Source organism: Miniopterus natalensis, chromosome 3, assembly GCF_054644295.1.
Source record: "Miniopterus natalensis isolate mMinNat1 chromosome 3, mMinNat1.hap1, whole genome shotgun sequence".
In the NCBI taxonomy this organism is placed as follows: Eukaryota; Metazoa; Chordata; class Mammalia; order Chiroptera; family Miniopteridae; genus Miniopterus; species Miniopterus natalensis.
In genome coordinates this window covers 10,838,330-10,855,817 of record NC_142083.1, presented here as the reverse complement: position 1 = coordinate 10,855,817, position 17,488 = coordinate 10,838,330, and the positions used below count along the sequence as shown (strand labels likewise).

General features: G+C 47.2%; 1 protein-coding gene and 1 non-coding gene across 2 annotated transcripts in view; both read right to left on the bottom strand.

Annotated features, from left to right (window-relative positions):
* Positions 1–1,272: 1,272 nt before the first annotated feature.
* TRNAL-UAA (transfer RNA leucine (anticodon UAA)) lies at positions 1,273–1,355 on the bottom strand. Its single transcript has one exon. It is a non-coding gene; the product is annotated as a tRNA-Leu (tRNA).
* Positions 1,356–10,602: 9,247 nt separating this feature from the next.
* ADAMTS12 (ADAM metallopeptidase with thrombospondin type 1 motif 12) overlaps positions 10,603–17,488 on the bottom strand; it is a 175,861-nt gene continuing 168,975 nt past the window's right edge. The window contains exons 23-24 of the mRNA XM_016224373.2: positions 15,809–15,968; positions 10,603–13,214 (exon numbers count right to left, since the gene is read on the bottom strand). Of these exons, the coding sequence (XP_016079859.2) occupies positions 13,036–13,214; positions 15,809–15,968 (339 nt within the window). The 3' untranslated portion in view covers positions 10,603–13,035. The remainder of the gene's footprint in view (positions 13,215–15,808; positions 15,969–17,488) is intronic.

Sequence of the window (17,488 nt, the reverse complement as noted above, 5' to 3'; positions counted from 1 at the left end):
GGGAAGCTACCTGTATTTAAACCAAGTCATGATGCCAAAGGCATGAGCATCTAGTCTGTCATTTAAAAACAACATTTTTTATTTCTTTAATCAAAAATTCACAGTATTATAGTTTGGATTTTTTTTTCAGTTTTAAAAAATTCATATTACAGAATCATTTTGTAGTCCAAAGACCAACTATGATTTTAGCTAGATTTTTTTTACCTGTTTTATACTTAAAGCAACAAACGGCTTATACAATATATTAACAATTTACTTGAGATAGTCCCAGAAGCTTTATAAATCTTCCAGGATTTTAAAGATACAAAAGATCCTAAAGACATAGGTTGGCAGAACTGAGAGCAGAAGAACCCTCTCTGTAACACGCCCCTTAGCCCAGCCCTTGCTTCTGGGGGGGGCACCTGCCAAGGACTCTTACAGTCTGCGGGCCTGTCCCATCAGAGCTCTTTTCTCTGTAGCTTGTTTTGTTTCCTTCCCTTTTCTGGGAGGCAGAGGCTGCTCTGTTTACTGCCTTACTCATCTGCTCCATTCAGGTATATAAGGGTTGAAAGATTCTACCCGCTAAGCCTCTATTGAGCGTCTGGTCTATTGAGTTATCTTGGTGATCAAATATACAGGAACGATTTGAGAACGACAACAACATTGCAACCACGGTGTGATAAGCTCTGCAAGGACAGATTTTGTGAAGGAAGAGGTACCCATAACAAAATGAGCACCAAAATGTGTAAAATGGGTGCCGAAACCAAAATCCCTGAAAACAGATTGAGAAGGGAGCAGTCAGGCCAAGGCAGGTGAAGAGGGCGTGGGACCTCGGATGGTGACCTGAGGTCACACTTGAAGCCCCTTGCTCCACTTCACCTTTGCTGCAGCGATGGACACCTGCTCCATCCACGCGCCCAGGCTACTAGGCCGGTGCTTCCAAATTGTCCTGGGCGTACAAGTCCCCGGGAGACGGAAAGTGTGCACTCGTTCTGCAGGCTGGGTGGCCCCGAGACCCTGCACCCAACAAGCTCCAGCGATGCTGATGCTGAGCACACTTGGGGGGAAGGCCCTCACTTCCCGCCGTCACTTGCCTTCTCTCTCCTGCCGTAATAAAAGTCAAATAGTAACAAAGGCTCGTAAGAAAGCCAGCCTCTTGTCCTGTGGCCCTGATACCATTCGCAGGCAGCCCCACTTGGCCCCGGTGGTGTGGGCCCGTGTTCTCTCCTTGATTCGGCATTTTTACTACACAAGGAACTTTTTTTTAGGATAAAATACCCATGAGCACTAAACTACCGGGAGTGGGGTTCGAACCCACGCGGACATGCATCCATTGGATCTTAAGTCCAACACCTTAACCCCTCGGCCATCCCGGTGGCCAGCACTTTTAGAACCGCTCTCCACTGGCAGCACCGGAGGGCTTCAGGCACGCCCCTCCCCTTTCCCCTCCGTCCTAATTACACCTCGGCTTTTTAAAGTCAATTCGTACCAGGTGTCCGTGTTACTACGTCCATAAGTATGATGCCAGTAAGTCAAATAGTAGCCTATGATTTCTTCTAGTACAACTTTTTTGTTTTGTTTTATTGAACTTAAAGATTATCCCTTTTAAAATATTTCCCTTGAATATCTGACTTGAACAGCTTTTATACCTTTTATTATAGTTCTTCCAAAAGTCAGCTCTCCTCCTCTCCAGCTTTTTTGAGATACTATTGACATATAACGTGAGTTTGAGGTGTGCAGTGGCATGGTGTGGTACACATAAATACTGTGAAATGCCTGCCACAATAAGCTTCGTTAACACCTCCACCGCCTCAGAATTACCATCCCTAAGTCAAATCTGACGGACAGTTCTGCAGTTTCATTTCTCTAAGACTAGAACCCTCCGTCTCCTGCCCCACCTGGGCCGAGAGCACGCCCCTGTCAGTCTTTACCGCCCTGCTGTGTTTGGTTCTCTGACCTGGGTTCCTTATCTCCCTTTCTCCTGGGTCACTATTCCATGATGGTGAACAGGACTTTCCCGCTGCTCTTCACACAAGGATGCAAGGTGTAGAGCTGTTGGCTGAAAATTTTTTTTCTCAGAATTTGGAAGACGTTGCTGCCATTTTCCTCTGCTTTTTAGTGTTTCTCTGGGGAATCCATTCCTATACCGTCCTCTGTTGTCACCTGTCATTTTTTTTCTCCAAAAGATTTCGATTTCTTTACCCTTATTCTGACATTTCTTGATGACTGTAGGTTTTCTGCCTTCGTCACAGTGAGCAGCCTTTTCATTGTGCAGATTCGGGTCCCTCAGTTCTATGAAATGCTTTTTCTGTTGTTTTTGCTGGTTTTCTCCCCTACCTTCTGTCCTTAATGGGCCTTCTAGTATTTAGATGTTCCACTTAGGAGAGATTTTCTTAACTTTTTCTTCCCAGTCATTTGTGTGTGTGTGTGTTTGGTTTTGAAGTTTTCTTTTCCTTATATTCCTATATTAAAGCATTCTGTTCTTGCTCTTTGGATTCAATTGATTTGACCTCAGGTATTTCTTTAACACTGAAGTTTTGTTCAGCACACTGCATTATCTTTACTTTCTTTAAGTTCTCTTGTTTATGTTTTGGCCTCTGTCATGTTGCAAACAGGCCTGACTGCCGGAGATCCCTGTGTAAGAGGGAAGCTTTGAAAAGTCTATTTGAAGTTTGTGTCTGTGCCTATGTGTACGCTCCTTGAAGAATTAGAGGCTATTTTAATTCCAAGCCGCAGAGGGCGATCTTGCCTTATCTAGAGGGATAAATCCATCAGGCAAGGTTGAGGTGAAATCAGTTAAAAAACCTTTGTGCTAGTTTGAACCTCAAGGGGAGATTTTCCAGTTTCCTGCGTTGTTCCATCCTATGTTCATGTCCACTATTGCAGAAAAGTCGCCTTTAAAATTGTTCGACTGAGATGCCCATTGATGCCCAAACAGACTCAGGTGGGAACATCTTTCTGAGTTGCCCACTTAACGGAACCAAACAGCATTATTTGATTATGTTCACGTCTTGAAACAGCACCTTGCCCTAGTCATTCTCATTATAACCAGTAATGGACGTAACATGATAACCGCCTGGAAAGCTGCCCTGGGGATGCCTTGACCACCTCCGATATCATGAGGAGGGGTGGTGAGCAGTGGATGGGCCAGAGCCCTGGAGGAATGGTGAATAGACTTCTGGTTTTTCAGCAGGAAAAAGAAAACTTAAAGTAGAAAGGGGGCGAATGCCTAGGTTGGGAGAAGCAAAGCTTGACCAGAATAAGGAAAGCTCTGTTAATAGCTGGACCTGTCAAAGAAGGGAGTCCCTAGAAAAACACCTTTCCCTATGGCATTGCTCCCTAAAGAGAATCGGCAAAGCCCTGTTGCTAAGAGAACTTACAGGAACATTTTAGTTAAATGAAGGATGTCAGGATCAGTTGCCAGGAATTAGATAGGCAGGGATGGAACTAGAGAAAGAGAGATATAAGACTATAAAGGTTTTAAGGTTTGGTAAGTCATTCCCCTCTTTTCCTCTGCTGGGTGAGGAACCAGCTGGGAGAGGGGGAAGGAGAGGGAGGGGGGAGGGAAGGGAGTAGGGGAGGGAGACAAGGAACAGGGACTGGGAGAGGGGGAGGGAGACAAGGGACGGGGAGGGAGAGGAGGAGGGAGAGGGGGAGGGAGAGGGAGGGGGGAGGGAAGGGAGTAGGAGAGGGAGACAAGGGACAGGGACTGGGAGAGGGGGAGGGAGGCAAGGGACAGGGGGAGGGAGAGGAGGAGGGAGAGGGGGAGGGAGAGGGAAAGGGAGTCAAGGGACAGGGAGGGGAGCACAAGAGCCTAGCAGCCGAAAAGCCAGTCTTTACCTTCGTTGATGACGCCGCTCCAAGCACACAGCTGCCCCCTGTGCTGACGGTGGGCCAGCTGCCTTTCTCCACAGAGGCGGCAGTGACTTCTCCGCCCAGTGCAGACAGCTGGCAGCCCTCTCCTGATAAAACGAGAAGCAGAGAATCCCTGCTCCCTGGACCAGCTGGCTCGAACATTCCGGCCTAAGGACTGCTGCTCAGACGCCTACTCCAGTTCAGAGCTACTCCCGCGGGTGAGAGCGCCCGCGGGGCTATTTGGGCTGCACAGGTCAAAGCTTCAGCCCAGGGCTTTTCTCCGAAATTATAAGCGGGACTTGGAAATTTTCCTGCAGACACTTTTCGAAAGAGCCTACAGTTTGGGACCTGCAGTATCCACAGCTGACCGCTGAACACAGGCCCGGGGGCTTTGTTTCTGTGACCTGGAATCAGCACATTCAACACACCTGCAGGCCTCGAACCTGCTCCTGCAGTTGCAGAAGGAACAGCGCTGGGGGTCAGGCTCCGCCTGGGGCTGACCCCAGGCAAATGCGAGCTGGGCCGGGCTGGCCACTGAAGCCCAAGGCTGGGGATCTGGGTCCCAAACTCTAGCTTCACACAGGTTTCCTTTTAAATATACAACAAATACTTTTTACTTATGTCTATGTTTTAAAAAAACTCAGCCAAGTAGATGTGATGACATTTCAGATAAAGAATGAATGTTTGTAAATGGCAAGAGGGACAATTACTGTTCTCTGAATTCTTAGTAGGAAACAGCAGAACCGGCTCCAACTAGTTCAAGTGGAGAGGCGACTATTAAAGGATATAAAGTAGTTCACGGGGCCTCTGGGAGGGGGTTGGGGTCGGACGGGAAGCTGTGCAAAGTGGGAACAGCCTCAGGGCAGCGCTGGACTTCCCCATGGAGCCCGCTACAGCCTCCGGAGAACTCGGCCCTGGCTCCCCACACCTGCTCTGGGGGAGGTCTCTGCTCCCCACACTTGCCCTGGGGAGGGTCTCAGCTCCCCACACCTGCCCTGGGGAGGGTCTCAGCTCACCACACCTGCCCTGGGGAGGGTCTCAGCTCACCACACCTGCCCTGGGGAGGGTCTCTGCTCCCCACACCTGCCCTGGGGAGGGTCTCAGCTCCCCACACCTGCCCTGGGGAGGGTCTCAGCTCCCCACACCTGCCCTGGGGAGGGTCTCAGCTCCCCACACCTGCCCTGGGGAGGGTCTCTGCTCCCCACACCTGCCCTGGGGAAGGTCTCAGCTCCCCACACCTGCCCTGGGGAAGGTCTCAGCTCACCACACCTGCCCTGGGGAGCGCCTCTGCCCTGGCATCTCCACCCAGGCTGCCTTGGAAAGCTGGGATCTCTCCCTATGGCCCACCGCCTCTCTTTTCTGCTGTATTTTCATGGCCCTTCCTTCTTCCCAGTGAATTCTTGCTCCCTGGCTCTCCTAGTTTCAAAGGAGGGTTGGTGGAGAGCTTCTGACTCAAGGAGGTAACATGCATAAGGGGGGAAAGTGCTCAGAAATAGAACTCAACAAGTGTTGCATGACCAAGAAGGATGACAAATGTCTGTGCCCACTGTTATATTGTCCTATAGGCAGGAATCCAGGAACCGAAATTTAATGCATCACTGAATGCCTTTGATTAGCATGGGTGTGTTTATTGATCAGGGAACCAGGGAACCACCCTATGTCAATTTGCCATCAAATAAATAGTTCTTCTTGTGATAGTTATTTTTTTAAAAATTCAGGGAAGTGAAACCTGTTACTGCGTCCATGGCTCTGGAAAAGGGTATACTATATTAAATCATTCACTGAGCATTAATTCAATGTGTAGTTAAATGGAAAGGTTGGTTGAATAAGTTGTGGTAAAGAGGTTTGGGAGGATTAGGGGCGAAAATTGTTGGTCAGAAATTCTTAAGTGTTTGTTTTTTCAAAGTTAGCCCTTTTAATACATTTCAAAATCACATGGGGTTCTTGTTAAAATCCTGGGCTCACCCCTGACCCAACAAACAGGTCTCTAGAGGAAAAGCCTGGAATATCTATTTTAACAAGCTCTTAAGTGACTTATGTCCACCAAAGAGTGAGAACGGCTGCTTTATGTGGGAAGTATAGCTACCATGAAGGAATATTAATAAATTTGAAGTAAATGAATGAATTTATAAAGACAGCAGGCTACTGTTTACATCTAATTACTTATGCTAGTCTCTGTTTGAAGTCATGTCTGCCACACATGTTGTCATCCAAGAATCCAGCTATCAGCCCATTTGAATTTCAGATGTCTCACATTTCCCAGCAGTTAATAGTCTACATTTTTCTCAGCCGATGGTCCCAATCAGGGCACAGCTTCTCACCTGAGCCACTAAATCATTGTCTTTGATAGCAGAACTGGAAGCAGGGCTCGCTTCATCTCCTACTGGGTTTTAGCATCTAATTGGCACTTATTTTTTTAAATTTAAAGTCATCCTTCTTCTAGGAGAAAGATTTCGCTTTCCACTAGCTAGGCTTTTGAAGCCAGTATTTCCTAAACTTAATGTGCATCGGAAAAATCTGGAAGGCTTGTAGCATCCGCAAGGCCTCTGACTCAGTGGGCCTGGGATGTGAGCGGGGTCCGCATTAAACATGCAGAAAACACAGCACTAAATGAGCTGTGAAAAGGACAGTTGTTTAGAATGAGAGCTGAAACAAGAAGTGGAGCACCGCCCTGCTCGACCTTGGCTGGGCGAGGCGCATCCACAGGGTGACTCGGCATTTGCGCAGCTCTGCGCACACCTGCGAGAGCTCCACTAGTACTGATTTGGGAGATATAAATACACTTAACAGAGAGGTGAACCTGAAGGTGAGGAATCTGCGAATAATGAAGTTCGATTGGCACTTGGAACTTGGTGCATGCAGCGGTTTTTAATCATACACCCAATTATTTGGCACTTGTCCCATTGAGAGGCAGGTCTGTGTCTTCTCCCCTTGAATATGGGGAAAGACTCCAGTGTTGTGAGTTCAGTTCCAAGTTGTGCAAAGGTGACTGGATGTTTTAAAGGGAGAATGAGAGAGAGTAGGAAAGAGGAGTGGGAGGGGGCTGGAGCAGAGTCAGAAGGTGAAAAGTCACTAAAATCGTGTAAGAAGGTTGGTCAATGTCAGTGTGATTGGGTCATTGTGTCTGCGAACTGGCACTTATCAGTCAGAGGCTGGGAGACCGGTGCCCTATCCTTCCTAACGATAGCATTTCAAAGGAATGACTCTCAGGCCTGTGAGAATGACAGTCCCAGGCTGTTGAAGAGTCATATACATTTCAAAAGGGACAGAGAGAGGACTTACAATAGTGAGCTTTTAATAAATGCACTAAGAAAAGGGAGGTCAGGGGCCCATTGGAACACGTGTTAAATTCTCTTGGCAGGCTTGATCTTTCCAGACAGGAACTCAAGATGGCCTGGGCCATCCTGGGGACACAATCTTAGGCTGCTAGAAGCCATGGTCAAGTCTCTCAGGGCAGGGGTTTGGACAGTCTTTTATGCCAGGATTTCGCAGTTCTCAGTATCATGGGGCAGAGAGAAGCCAGCCCTCTGAGTCTTGTCTGAATCCTTGACCCACAGAGGTGGTGAGCACAGCCAAGTGGTAGCTGTTCTTACACCGCTAAGTCTGGGGTTTTTTTGGGGGGCAACAATGGAACAGGAACCTGGCTGCTTATCCCCTCTGGTGGGAGTGGCCCCCTAGCCCTTGCCTCTGGCCAGTGTAACAAACCAGCAGTCAAAGCCTGGGATGGATCGCTCCTTCCAGCCTCAGAATCATGGTGTGATGAACACTCAGCAATCGGCTGCTATAGGTTCAAACTGGAAGAGAGGCGCAGTTTTGCTTGGCATCCTGCTCGTAGATTAGAGCCAGGACCATGTAGGGTGGTGGGGTCCGGGGTGGAGTGGAAAAAGCAAGTCAGCAGCCATCAGCACTTCCCTGACTGTGCCAAGAAAAATGGGGTTAGCAAATAAACAGCCTGCAGAGGGGACTGCAGTGAGGAACCGTGTAGTGGGGGGGGGGGGGGGGGGCACGGTGGGTGATGTCCAGTGGGATTTTGAAGGGGCCGATTGTAAGAAGTTACCATGCCATGGAATATCAGAGCAGGTCTGACCTCGGAGCACTGATCCCAGCCTTAAGCATAAAAACACCTAACACAGGGAGAGGTCCAGGGGCTTGATGGAAGTGGCCCCTATGGTTGAGGAAATGCCCTTGGAGTTTCCTATCTTTTTTAAAAAAAGTATACTCCATATTTCCCGATATGTATTTTATGTAAAAATGCTTCCATTTCACCAATCCGAATCAAATTGATGACTCAGAAGCTGCGTCATGTTTTCCCTGCGGTTTTTCACATCCCTTGGGCACTTCCACTTAGACCAACACTCTCCCTTCACAAGTAGAGTGATCCGTTCACTCGCTTTCCCAGGCTTCCTCTCCCTGCCGGGCACGGCGTTAAGAAGGGGCTGTCATGATGCATAAGGATGATCCTTGCCCTCAGGGAGCTGATCATCCACAGGAAAGACAGACAGAAATGGAAGTAAGTCATTGCCTGAGACCGACCCGAAGTCCACAGTCCACGGTTTGGTGGTGGTGGAACTGAGACCAGCGTTCGGTTCTGCTGTGGTTCAGTGGGTTTGCTCTGCGTCACATTGCCCCTTCAAACACGGGGGACGTCGCAGAGAGAGGGTAAGCGGCGGAGGCCAGTGAGGGAGAAAGGAGCAGAGAAGGGCCGCGGTCTTTCTGGCAGGGGGAGTGCAGGCTTCCCAGGGGAAGGGGCATTTGAGCTGGGCTCTGTAGCACACATCACCTGGTAGTCACAGAGAGGAGTTTTGCAGGTACAAGCAGGGAGGTGTTGATGGCCCTCTGCGGGGTCTTCTTGCCCGGAAAGATTCCTTCCACTCGGGGCGCCCTCAGACATTCTAGGCATGGCCTGCAGCTGCCTGGCGCCCCGCCCTAGTGCCTTCAGTCCTTCCTGGGAGAGGCTGCCCCGTCCACATGCCCGAAGGCTACTTTGAAATAGGACTGACCCTCCGAAGCAGATCCCTCGAGACGCGGGTTCCTCTCGCTCCAGCACCATGTCTGCACTTCGGATAAGATGAAGAGGTGATGCTGAATGCGCGGGGCCAAGCACTGTGGGAGGTTTTAGGCAGCGCTGTAGATTAGCACGGGGGAGATTGTCAGTTGGTGCATGATTGTTCGTGAGACCCAAGCGCTACCTCCCCGGGCACGTGACTCATCTGGCAACACACCGATCTCGGGAGGAAGCGGGAGGGAATCCGCAGGGGGAGTGGGAGGCAGGCTGCTGAAGCAGGGATCAGCAGCAGGGAGAAATGAATCACATGGAAACGTCAACGATTTCGGCCATTTATTGATGCCACGCAATGGCAGGCTACGATTACAGTCTGGTTTTAAATACTGAGGTACCCAGCAGGGTACCCCTTGAGGCTGGGCCTGGCAAAGCAGCACAGAGATGCAGGGAGACAATGGGTTGGAGGACAATAATAGGTAGATTTGTGCTTCCCAACCATGTTTTTAAAAAATGATATAACTTAAAATACTAATACTAATACTATCAGTAATATTTGAATTAGCAATACAAAAACCAGGAGTAGCGTCAAATGTGTTGGCTAAGTTGTAGCACCAGCAGTTCCCATCATGTGGTCTCTCTCTTCAAAGTGAATCACTGTGCACCGGGTGCCAGATACAGTCCCAGGGCTTTGTCTCAAAGTCAGCGGGGAGAAGAGCCGAGACCCGCGATCTCTGGGGTAGTGATGTGTTGCTTTCAGAGTTTAGAGGACTATAGCCAATTGACCGGGAAATTATAACCTGAAGGAATATAAATCCCTCAAGCTGTGTTTCAGAAACTTAATGAAGGTTATCAAAAACATTCACTAAATGTCTGAAAGCATCACGTTGGGATGACTCTGCCAATTAGGTGTCAGGAGATAAGGTGGAAGTTCGCTCTTATTGAACAAAACCCATCATAAAGTCATTCCTAGAAAGAAGCAACTGTTTGTATCACCAAACGGTTTCTTGTTTCACTATTTAGTCTCTTGAAATATTTTTTATCGTGTTGAAGTATGTTTTGTGTTCAGGAATTAAATTAACTCACAACTTTTCAGAGAACTGACTTGACCACTGTGAAAGGCAATGTAAACCAAACTGGGTGTGAGAACCTAAATGTATGTGAGCACCAGGCCCTGTGGCGGCCCTCTCTGGCTCATCGGGGACCTGTGTCCAGTGTCTCCTGCTACCCTTCTCACTTGCTTGTTCAAGCTGGGAAGGAAGGAGGGCATGGATGAAATAAACCAACAATGCTGCTTCGTGTTGGCCCCTGCGAGCATCAAAGAAGTGGTGAAGACACCGTCTATGTTCTTGAGCCTCCCTGATAATCTGAGGCCCCTCTCTTGTTACAAGCACAGGGACCTGTCAAAGCCCTGATGACCCAAAGCAGAGTGATTGTCAAGGCAACAACCATATCAGATGACTCCAATAGCAAGTGCTATCTTTACCCTGGGGTCCAGGTTGACAGATGCCACATAACTGTCCCACAACACAGCCTCGGGGATATCCATGATGCACAATTAGGGGCCATTATTGAGCAAAAGGCCTAAAGTGAAGCACCTGGCCAGGTCCTCCCTACATTTCTACCATCTTTGCCACATGGGTCATAAACAACGTTCTGTGTATTGGGAAAACCAGCCTAGTTAAGTTTGTTGAGGTCAGCAGGAAGCCAAGTTTGTTCCTGAGTTTTGTAAAACTGGTCCTATCAGATCCCTCATGACATGCATGACCTTCTGATAGTACAGTACCAGGTTAAACCAATCTGGTTTACTAAATTAACCCCCCTGAAAACCTACACTGCACTTCAGGGGAAGCCTTTGGGAATTGCCTCATTAGAAAAAAAATCAGGTTCTCCTCCACTCACATTTTAAGCATCTACTCTCTAAAACTGTTATTTCAAGAGGAAATGTCATCGGCCAGCAATGTTTATATTTGAAGACAGAGAACACAAAGCAGAGTGATTGTCATAATTAGTATCTAGAAATAAATTTCCTGGCTTTAGGTAAACATTTCTACTTTCCTCCTGTTTCTGGTCTATCTTGAATTTCATCCCAACCCCAGTGTTTTATGTTCCACGGACACTTATCAGAATAATAAACATTGATGGCTTGAAAAAAAATAAAAAGCACATAATATAAAAATTTTGTTTCTGGTATCCAAGCAATAGAACTGGCATTGGCCAGCAATACCGTTACACATTGAACAGAAGATGGATGTGGACTTGCCCACGTCTGCATCTATCTACATGTTTTTGTTAGGTCTGCCACTGTCTAGATATTAGCACCGTTTTTCAATAGCACCATTCTGCTGAACGGATAGATAATTCAAGATATGGGACGTTGCATTCCATGGTGGATATTGACTGTACCTGTGTATGACTTTGAAATACGCTGTCCATCACATGAAGGCCACCTTCCTGCCTTCCCTCTGTCAGGAGGTGATTCTGAGGGCTCTTCCCCTCGAGGCTCCACACCCACCCACTCGCCCACCCTCTCCCTCTGAACTGAGTTCAAGAAAATACATCCTCTTAGAAACCAAGAAATTCACCTTGAATTTGAGACCATCACCTACTTTGATTCCTGTTGGTGGTGGGAACATCCAGGATAAGCCCCCTGACTTTCATTTCTGTTTTGTGGATTCCCCTTGACTTGCCTGTTCCACCAACCCCTAAAAGACCCTCAAAAGTAACTACCGGGTGCACTGGGGCATAGGTCATCTTTACCTCACTTCTGAGGGATTTTTTTCCCCCTCCAGACTAGGAATTTGTACTAAGTTCTTGTATTAATACAATCTACCTGGTTCTTTGAGAGATTCTAACTGGGAACTCCATTTTCCCACCTGGTTGGAGGGGGTGGGGGCAGCCATGGGCCAGGATGGGCCAGGCTACAGCAGTTGTTGTGTGTAAATCCCAGCAGTGGAAAGACGTCCGACCTGAGCTGATGACTCAGGCAAGGAATGTGCCAGAGAGGGAAAGTGGGACAGGAAGACGCATTTGCTCTTCACGAAGGAAATTTCCCAGGAAGTGGGAGGAATAAAGGCCCACGTTCCCTTTCTTATATAGTTGACCCTTGAACAATGCAGGGGTTGGGGTCCCAAACCCTATGCAGTTGAAAATCCACATATAACTTTTGACTCCCCCAAAATGTAAGTTTTCCCTTGGTATCCGTGGGGTATTGGTTTCAGGACCCCCCCCCCCCCCCAGCCACACAGATGCCAAAATTCATGGAGGCTCAAGTCCCCTAAATAAAATGGCATAGATCAACGCATACAGTCTGCCCCCTACACCCATGGACTCCCAACTGCAGATGGAAAACATATGAGTATTTACTGAAAAAAAATTAGTGTATAAGTGGACCCATGCAGTTCAAAACCATGTTGTTCAAGGGTCAACTGTACTAGCAAGAAATTAATTTCTGTCCATTTGCTTTTTAACAGTTTTCTTAGAAATTATCCTCAGGCCAGAAATGTCCTCTGTGTAACCTAAATGCCTCAGCTTTATAAAATCCTACAGTTCCTGCCTGCTTTCTCCTATTCTAGTGCCCTAGGTGGGCATGGGAGTCTGAACAACCCAGATATACGGTCTGCAGGGATTAGGGGCAGACTGAGGGATGGAGCGGGCACTTTCTGTTCCTCTCTGCTTGAGTCCTGGGTGAAGATAGGGGTTCTCTGCCTGGGTGAACTAAGGGAATGTTCCTAAAGGCTCTCCTAGGATATTTTAAACAGCAGCTGCCCCCAGCAGAGGGGGTGTGGGGAAAGATGATTTTACCAGGTCAATTAACAAGATTCTTTGTTCCTTGGGTAAGTGTGGCTCTGTTTCCTGATACCTGGGAAAAATCTGGTTTGTTTTTCTCTTTGAAGGGTAAAAAAAGACATCATTTCACAGACTTGCCTAATCTGGTACTTTCCCAGGAGCTGAGCCCAGGAGATGCCTAATTCTCTTGGGTACCTCGCCTGCCTATCAGGGAGCAGCAGGTGTTATGGGCCCACACCTCCTGCGAGGGACAGTTTGTGGCTGATGGAACACAGTGGATTTTGTTTTGTTATGACCCAAAGTTGGTCCTGAAATGCACAGAGCAACACCTCCTGAAGTGGCTCCTGGGGTTAGCACAGGTCGCAGTCAGCAGGCTGCGGCAGTCTATGGTGGCAGGTGGCTTCCTCCTGGACTTAGGACGCTTTGGGGCTTTTGAGTAACTGTGGTTTTCTTGGCCTTCGGGTGTGGACCTCGTGTGTCTGGGAGCACGAGAGGCAGCACTGAGCCTGCACAGTGGGCACAGAACATTTCTTCATGGTTTTCAGTGTCTGGCAGAAACTGGCGGATAAGTTGTCCTTGGTGCAAAGCACATCTGTGGAAGGAGAAAAAAATTAAGAAAATACCAAAGATTATCTTTTATAAGTGAATGAGCACAACTTCTATTAATAATGGAAGGCTTTAAACGTCTACCAAGAAAGATTCCACAATAATTCATAATAATAGTGGACATCACTGAGCATTCGTTATGTATCAGGCACTGTGCAGGGTGTCTGTGTTAAACTGAATTATCAGTTTAACACTGTGCAGGGTGTCTGTGTTAAACTGAGTTATAAGTCTTCACTCCCCTGTAGCAGTGTTAAACATTCCCACCCTTGCCATGGTCGCCTGGTGGGTGAAGAATAACGCTTCTCTACTTCTGCCCTTTGGGTTCAGCTCTGTGACGCTTGGGACAATGGGACACCAGTAGACATGATCCCTGTGGGGCCTTGGAATGTGCAGAAGGGTGACCCTGCCCTGATGAGCTGCTGCCATCACCATGAGAACACGGCGTGTGCAGGCACTGAACCAAGGAGGAAGCCGAGCTCCACCAAACCTACAGCCTGCAGCCTGCAGCCAAGGCCGGGCTAGATCAGCTGCACCTTAGTTGACCCACACAGGCTGAGTAAGAAATACCTGATTGTAGTTTTAAAGTTGAGAGTGTAGAGGTGCTTCGTTGTGCAATATTGCTATGCGACAGCTGAAAGCAATGTTTTACCTGCATTGCTTCATTTAATCTTCACAGCAGTGCTGTGGGATAATTACAGCTATTCTTTCTGTTTTCCAGATGAGGACTGTAAGACCTACAGAAGTTAAGAACTTGCACAATGTTATCAAGCTGATAAGCGGCGCAGCTAGATCTGGACACAGGCAGTATTGACCCTACAGCTCTTGCTTTTATCAGTCATCCATTCAGAATACCAAGCAACCCCCTAGGTGGGCAACTAACCGATGCTTTCTGAGCATCATTCAGCAGAGTGAGTAATGTGGTCCTGCCCTCCAGAGATGCACCATGGAGGGTAGGCATCAGACATACACGGGTAATTCCCATAACAAGTATATAATTAGTTACCTGGGTTCTGCTCTACCTCACTCTGGGCAAGAAGTCCCTTAATTTGGGGGTGGGGGGGTGGGTTCTGCTCCCCTCATAGTCACAGCAAGGAATTAGACTGGATTTCTCAGGAACTACCACCACACATTCTGTGGGTGAGACTCAGACTGCCTGGCCCACAGTCGCCTGGCCTGGAAGAAATTCAGTAAGGTCTAAATCACAGATTTCTCTCCTATAAAGTGAATTGTTTCAAACTTAGCATGAGTGCCTCTATGAGCTCTGATTGTCTTTTGCTCTTCTTTACAGAAAAGATTTGCATAGTCCTGGAGAAAAGCTTTTTCACAAACAGGCTTCTGTCCTATGTAAATAGAACTGTCAGTAAAAGTAGAAATTCAGGTAATACCCCCTTTACTCAAAGCCTGGGACAGTGTTTTTGCCTCTCTCTGCTCTTTCACCTTCAGGTCATAAAGGCAAAAAATACTTTCTATCTCTTCAGGACATTCCCTCGATGGTGACTTGTGTGTTTGTGTGTGTGTGTGTGTGTGTGTGCTTTGTGGAGAAATCGGTGTCTTCTGTTATCTCTCAAATTCCATTTTGTGAGCAAGTTTTAAGTGCCCTTGAGAATAGGTAACATGCAATATTCCTGGAACCCCAAACCTCTTCACTGCTCATTCTTTTCTTCCTCAGGACTCTTCTTATACCTGTTTTAACAATCCATCTCCTGAAATCCCACAGAAAACTTTGGTACATGCTCTGATATTTGAGAAAGAGCACATGTTCTGGCCAAGTATTCCTACTATGGAAAGAAACTTGAGCGTTTCCTCTCCCATGTCCCCCTCCCCTACAGCAGCTGGCATTTTCTATGGGGCCAGGGCCGTGTGTCCCGTGGGCTGCTGTTCAGAACAAGGGAAGGGATTCCATCCTAGGTTTCTGGTTGTGGAACAGAGATTAGCAGGGAAGCCTGGGTGACAGGGCTATTCCACTTTCTTAGCCAGCCTCTCCTGAAACCTTTGGGGATGGTGGACGGAGAAGGTGCATTTGTGGCAGCAGATAGCTGAGACAGAACTTACACCTTAGAGCTCCCCTGTGGGACCACAGTGGAGCCTGGACTGTCCCTGAGAGGGCAGCCTGGCTGTGCTTCTTCCCTTTTCTGTCTTGCTGCCCACACTCCCTTAATGGCCTTCCCTGGAGCATTTTCTTAACGAATCCCTTGCACACAAATTTGCATCTCAGAGTCAGTTTCTGTAAACCTAAGACAGTGTGCTAGATTGATATAGAGGGCCATTTAGTACTTGATGGGGTTCCTGAGAAAGGCAGGAGCATCTCTGAAAAGTCTTTGAAAAAAGAGAAGTGATTCTCACCTGTGTGGGATGATATCCGTGTGAATGCACTTTGGGACAACGGAAGAGACAATCCCTCAAGGAATTAGAGTCAATCTTCACCAAGTCAGACAGCTTCCTCCCAGAGATGCTGGCTGGCTTTTCCGCATTACAATTCCGGGCTCGGTAAAGGAGACTAAAACTACCCAGGAATCGAGTCTTGCAGGACAACTTATTTGTGAAAAGCTCTCTCCCCCCTGAGCAAAGCCATTCACTCACCAGCACTCTTCCTGCAGGCCTGCTGGTTGCATCTTTGGAACTCAGGAGGTCTGGGTTCATGGTCACACTGGCATTGGTCTTGATCTTCAGTGTTGTTGTCCTCTGAGGAAACACAGTGGACATTCCTCTTCTGAAAACCACCTCCACAGGAAGCCGTGCACTGAAAGAGGGGTGCATGGAGAAATTCAGAATCCTTCCCCAGACTCCCCAGGAGAACCCCAGCAGGACATATCCAACCCACCATGGTCAAGTAGGGGGAAGTCTCAATGATCAGAAACCTTTCTGGAGTCATAGAATAAAGGCTCTAATAATGTGGAGATGTAAATTTAGGAAGAGATTATATTATAGATTGTGTGGACTGTGTTCGGCTTAAGTTACTATTGGGTTCTCTGTAGAATGTGTACAGAGGTTGAGTTACGAGTAAAATAGAAAAAAATTTCATATCTGGGCCCTGGTTTCTTGGCAATTCATTTTCTCTGAACTAGTTTTGATCTGGGGCTGGAAATCATATGTGAGGAAAGGGAACAGAGCTATAAAGAAAGCTGAGAGCTGAATAAAAAGGGAAGTGAGAGAGGTGGAATGGAGAGAGAGTTTGGAATGGACCTCGCTGGATCACGTGTGGGCTCAAGCCATTCTAACAGGCAAGGTTCCACTGTAAGGTCATGATCTGGCCACCTGCAATCAGAAGAGAGATTCACCAGCCTGTGAAAGCAGCTTAGACAAGATGATTCCTGGGGATGGAAGAAAATATGTCTGAATTTACCATATATATGTGTTTAAAATTCTGGATGTCTATCAGAGAAATTTGAAAATACTTATTTATAAAGATATATGTACCCCTATGTTAATTGAAGAATTATTTACAATAGCCAAGACATGGAAACAACCTAAGTGTCCTTCAACAGATGTCTGGGTAGAGAAGATGTTGGTTCATACTACAGTGGAATACTACTCAGCCACACAAACAGCATCTGACACTGCACCAGAGACCTTCCAAAAAGACTGAGTCCTAGGAGGCCTACCTAATACATAGAAACAAACCCAAATAGGCAGCCAAAATGGGGAGACAAAAAAACAAGCCCCAAATGAAAGAACAAGAGAAGTCTCCAGAAAAAGAGCTAAATGAAATGGAGATAAGCAATCTATCAGATACAGAGTTCAGAATACTGACTGTATGGATGCTCAACAGCATGAAAAAAGATATGGAAACTATGAAAAATGACCAGTCAGAAATGAAGAATGATATAGCAGAAATAATGAATACATTGGAAGGAATAAACAGCAGATTAGAGGAAGCTGAGGATAGGGTCAGCAAATTAGAAGACAGGGAAGAAAAAAATCACTCAATCAGAGATCCAAAAAGAAAAAACAATTAAAAAACAGGACAGCCTAAGGGAACTGTGGGACAATATGAAACGTAACAATATTAGCATCACAGGAATGCCAGAAGAGGCTGAAAGTAAGCAAGGGTTAGAGAACATTTTTGAAGACATAATGGCAGAAAATTTCCCTAACCTGGTCAAGGAAAAAGTGACACAAGTTCAGGAGGCACAGAGTCCCAAGCAAGAAGAATCCAAAGAGGCCCACACCCAGACACATCATAAGTAAAATGCCAAAAATTCAAGACAGAATAGCAAACACAGCAAGAGAAAAGCAATCTGTTAACTACCCAGTCACAAA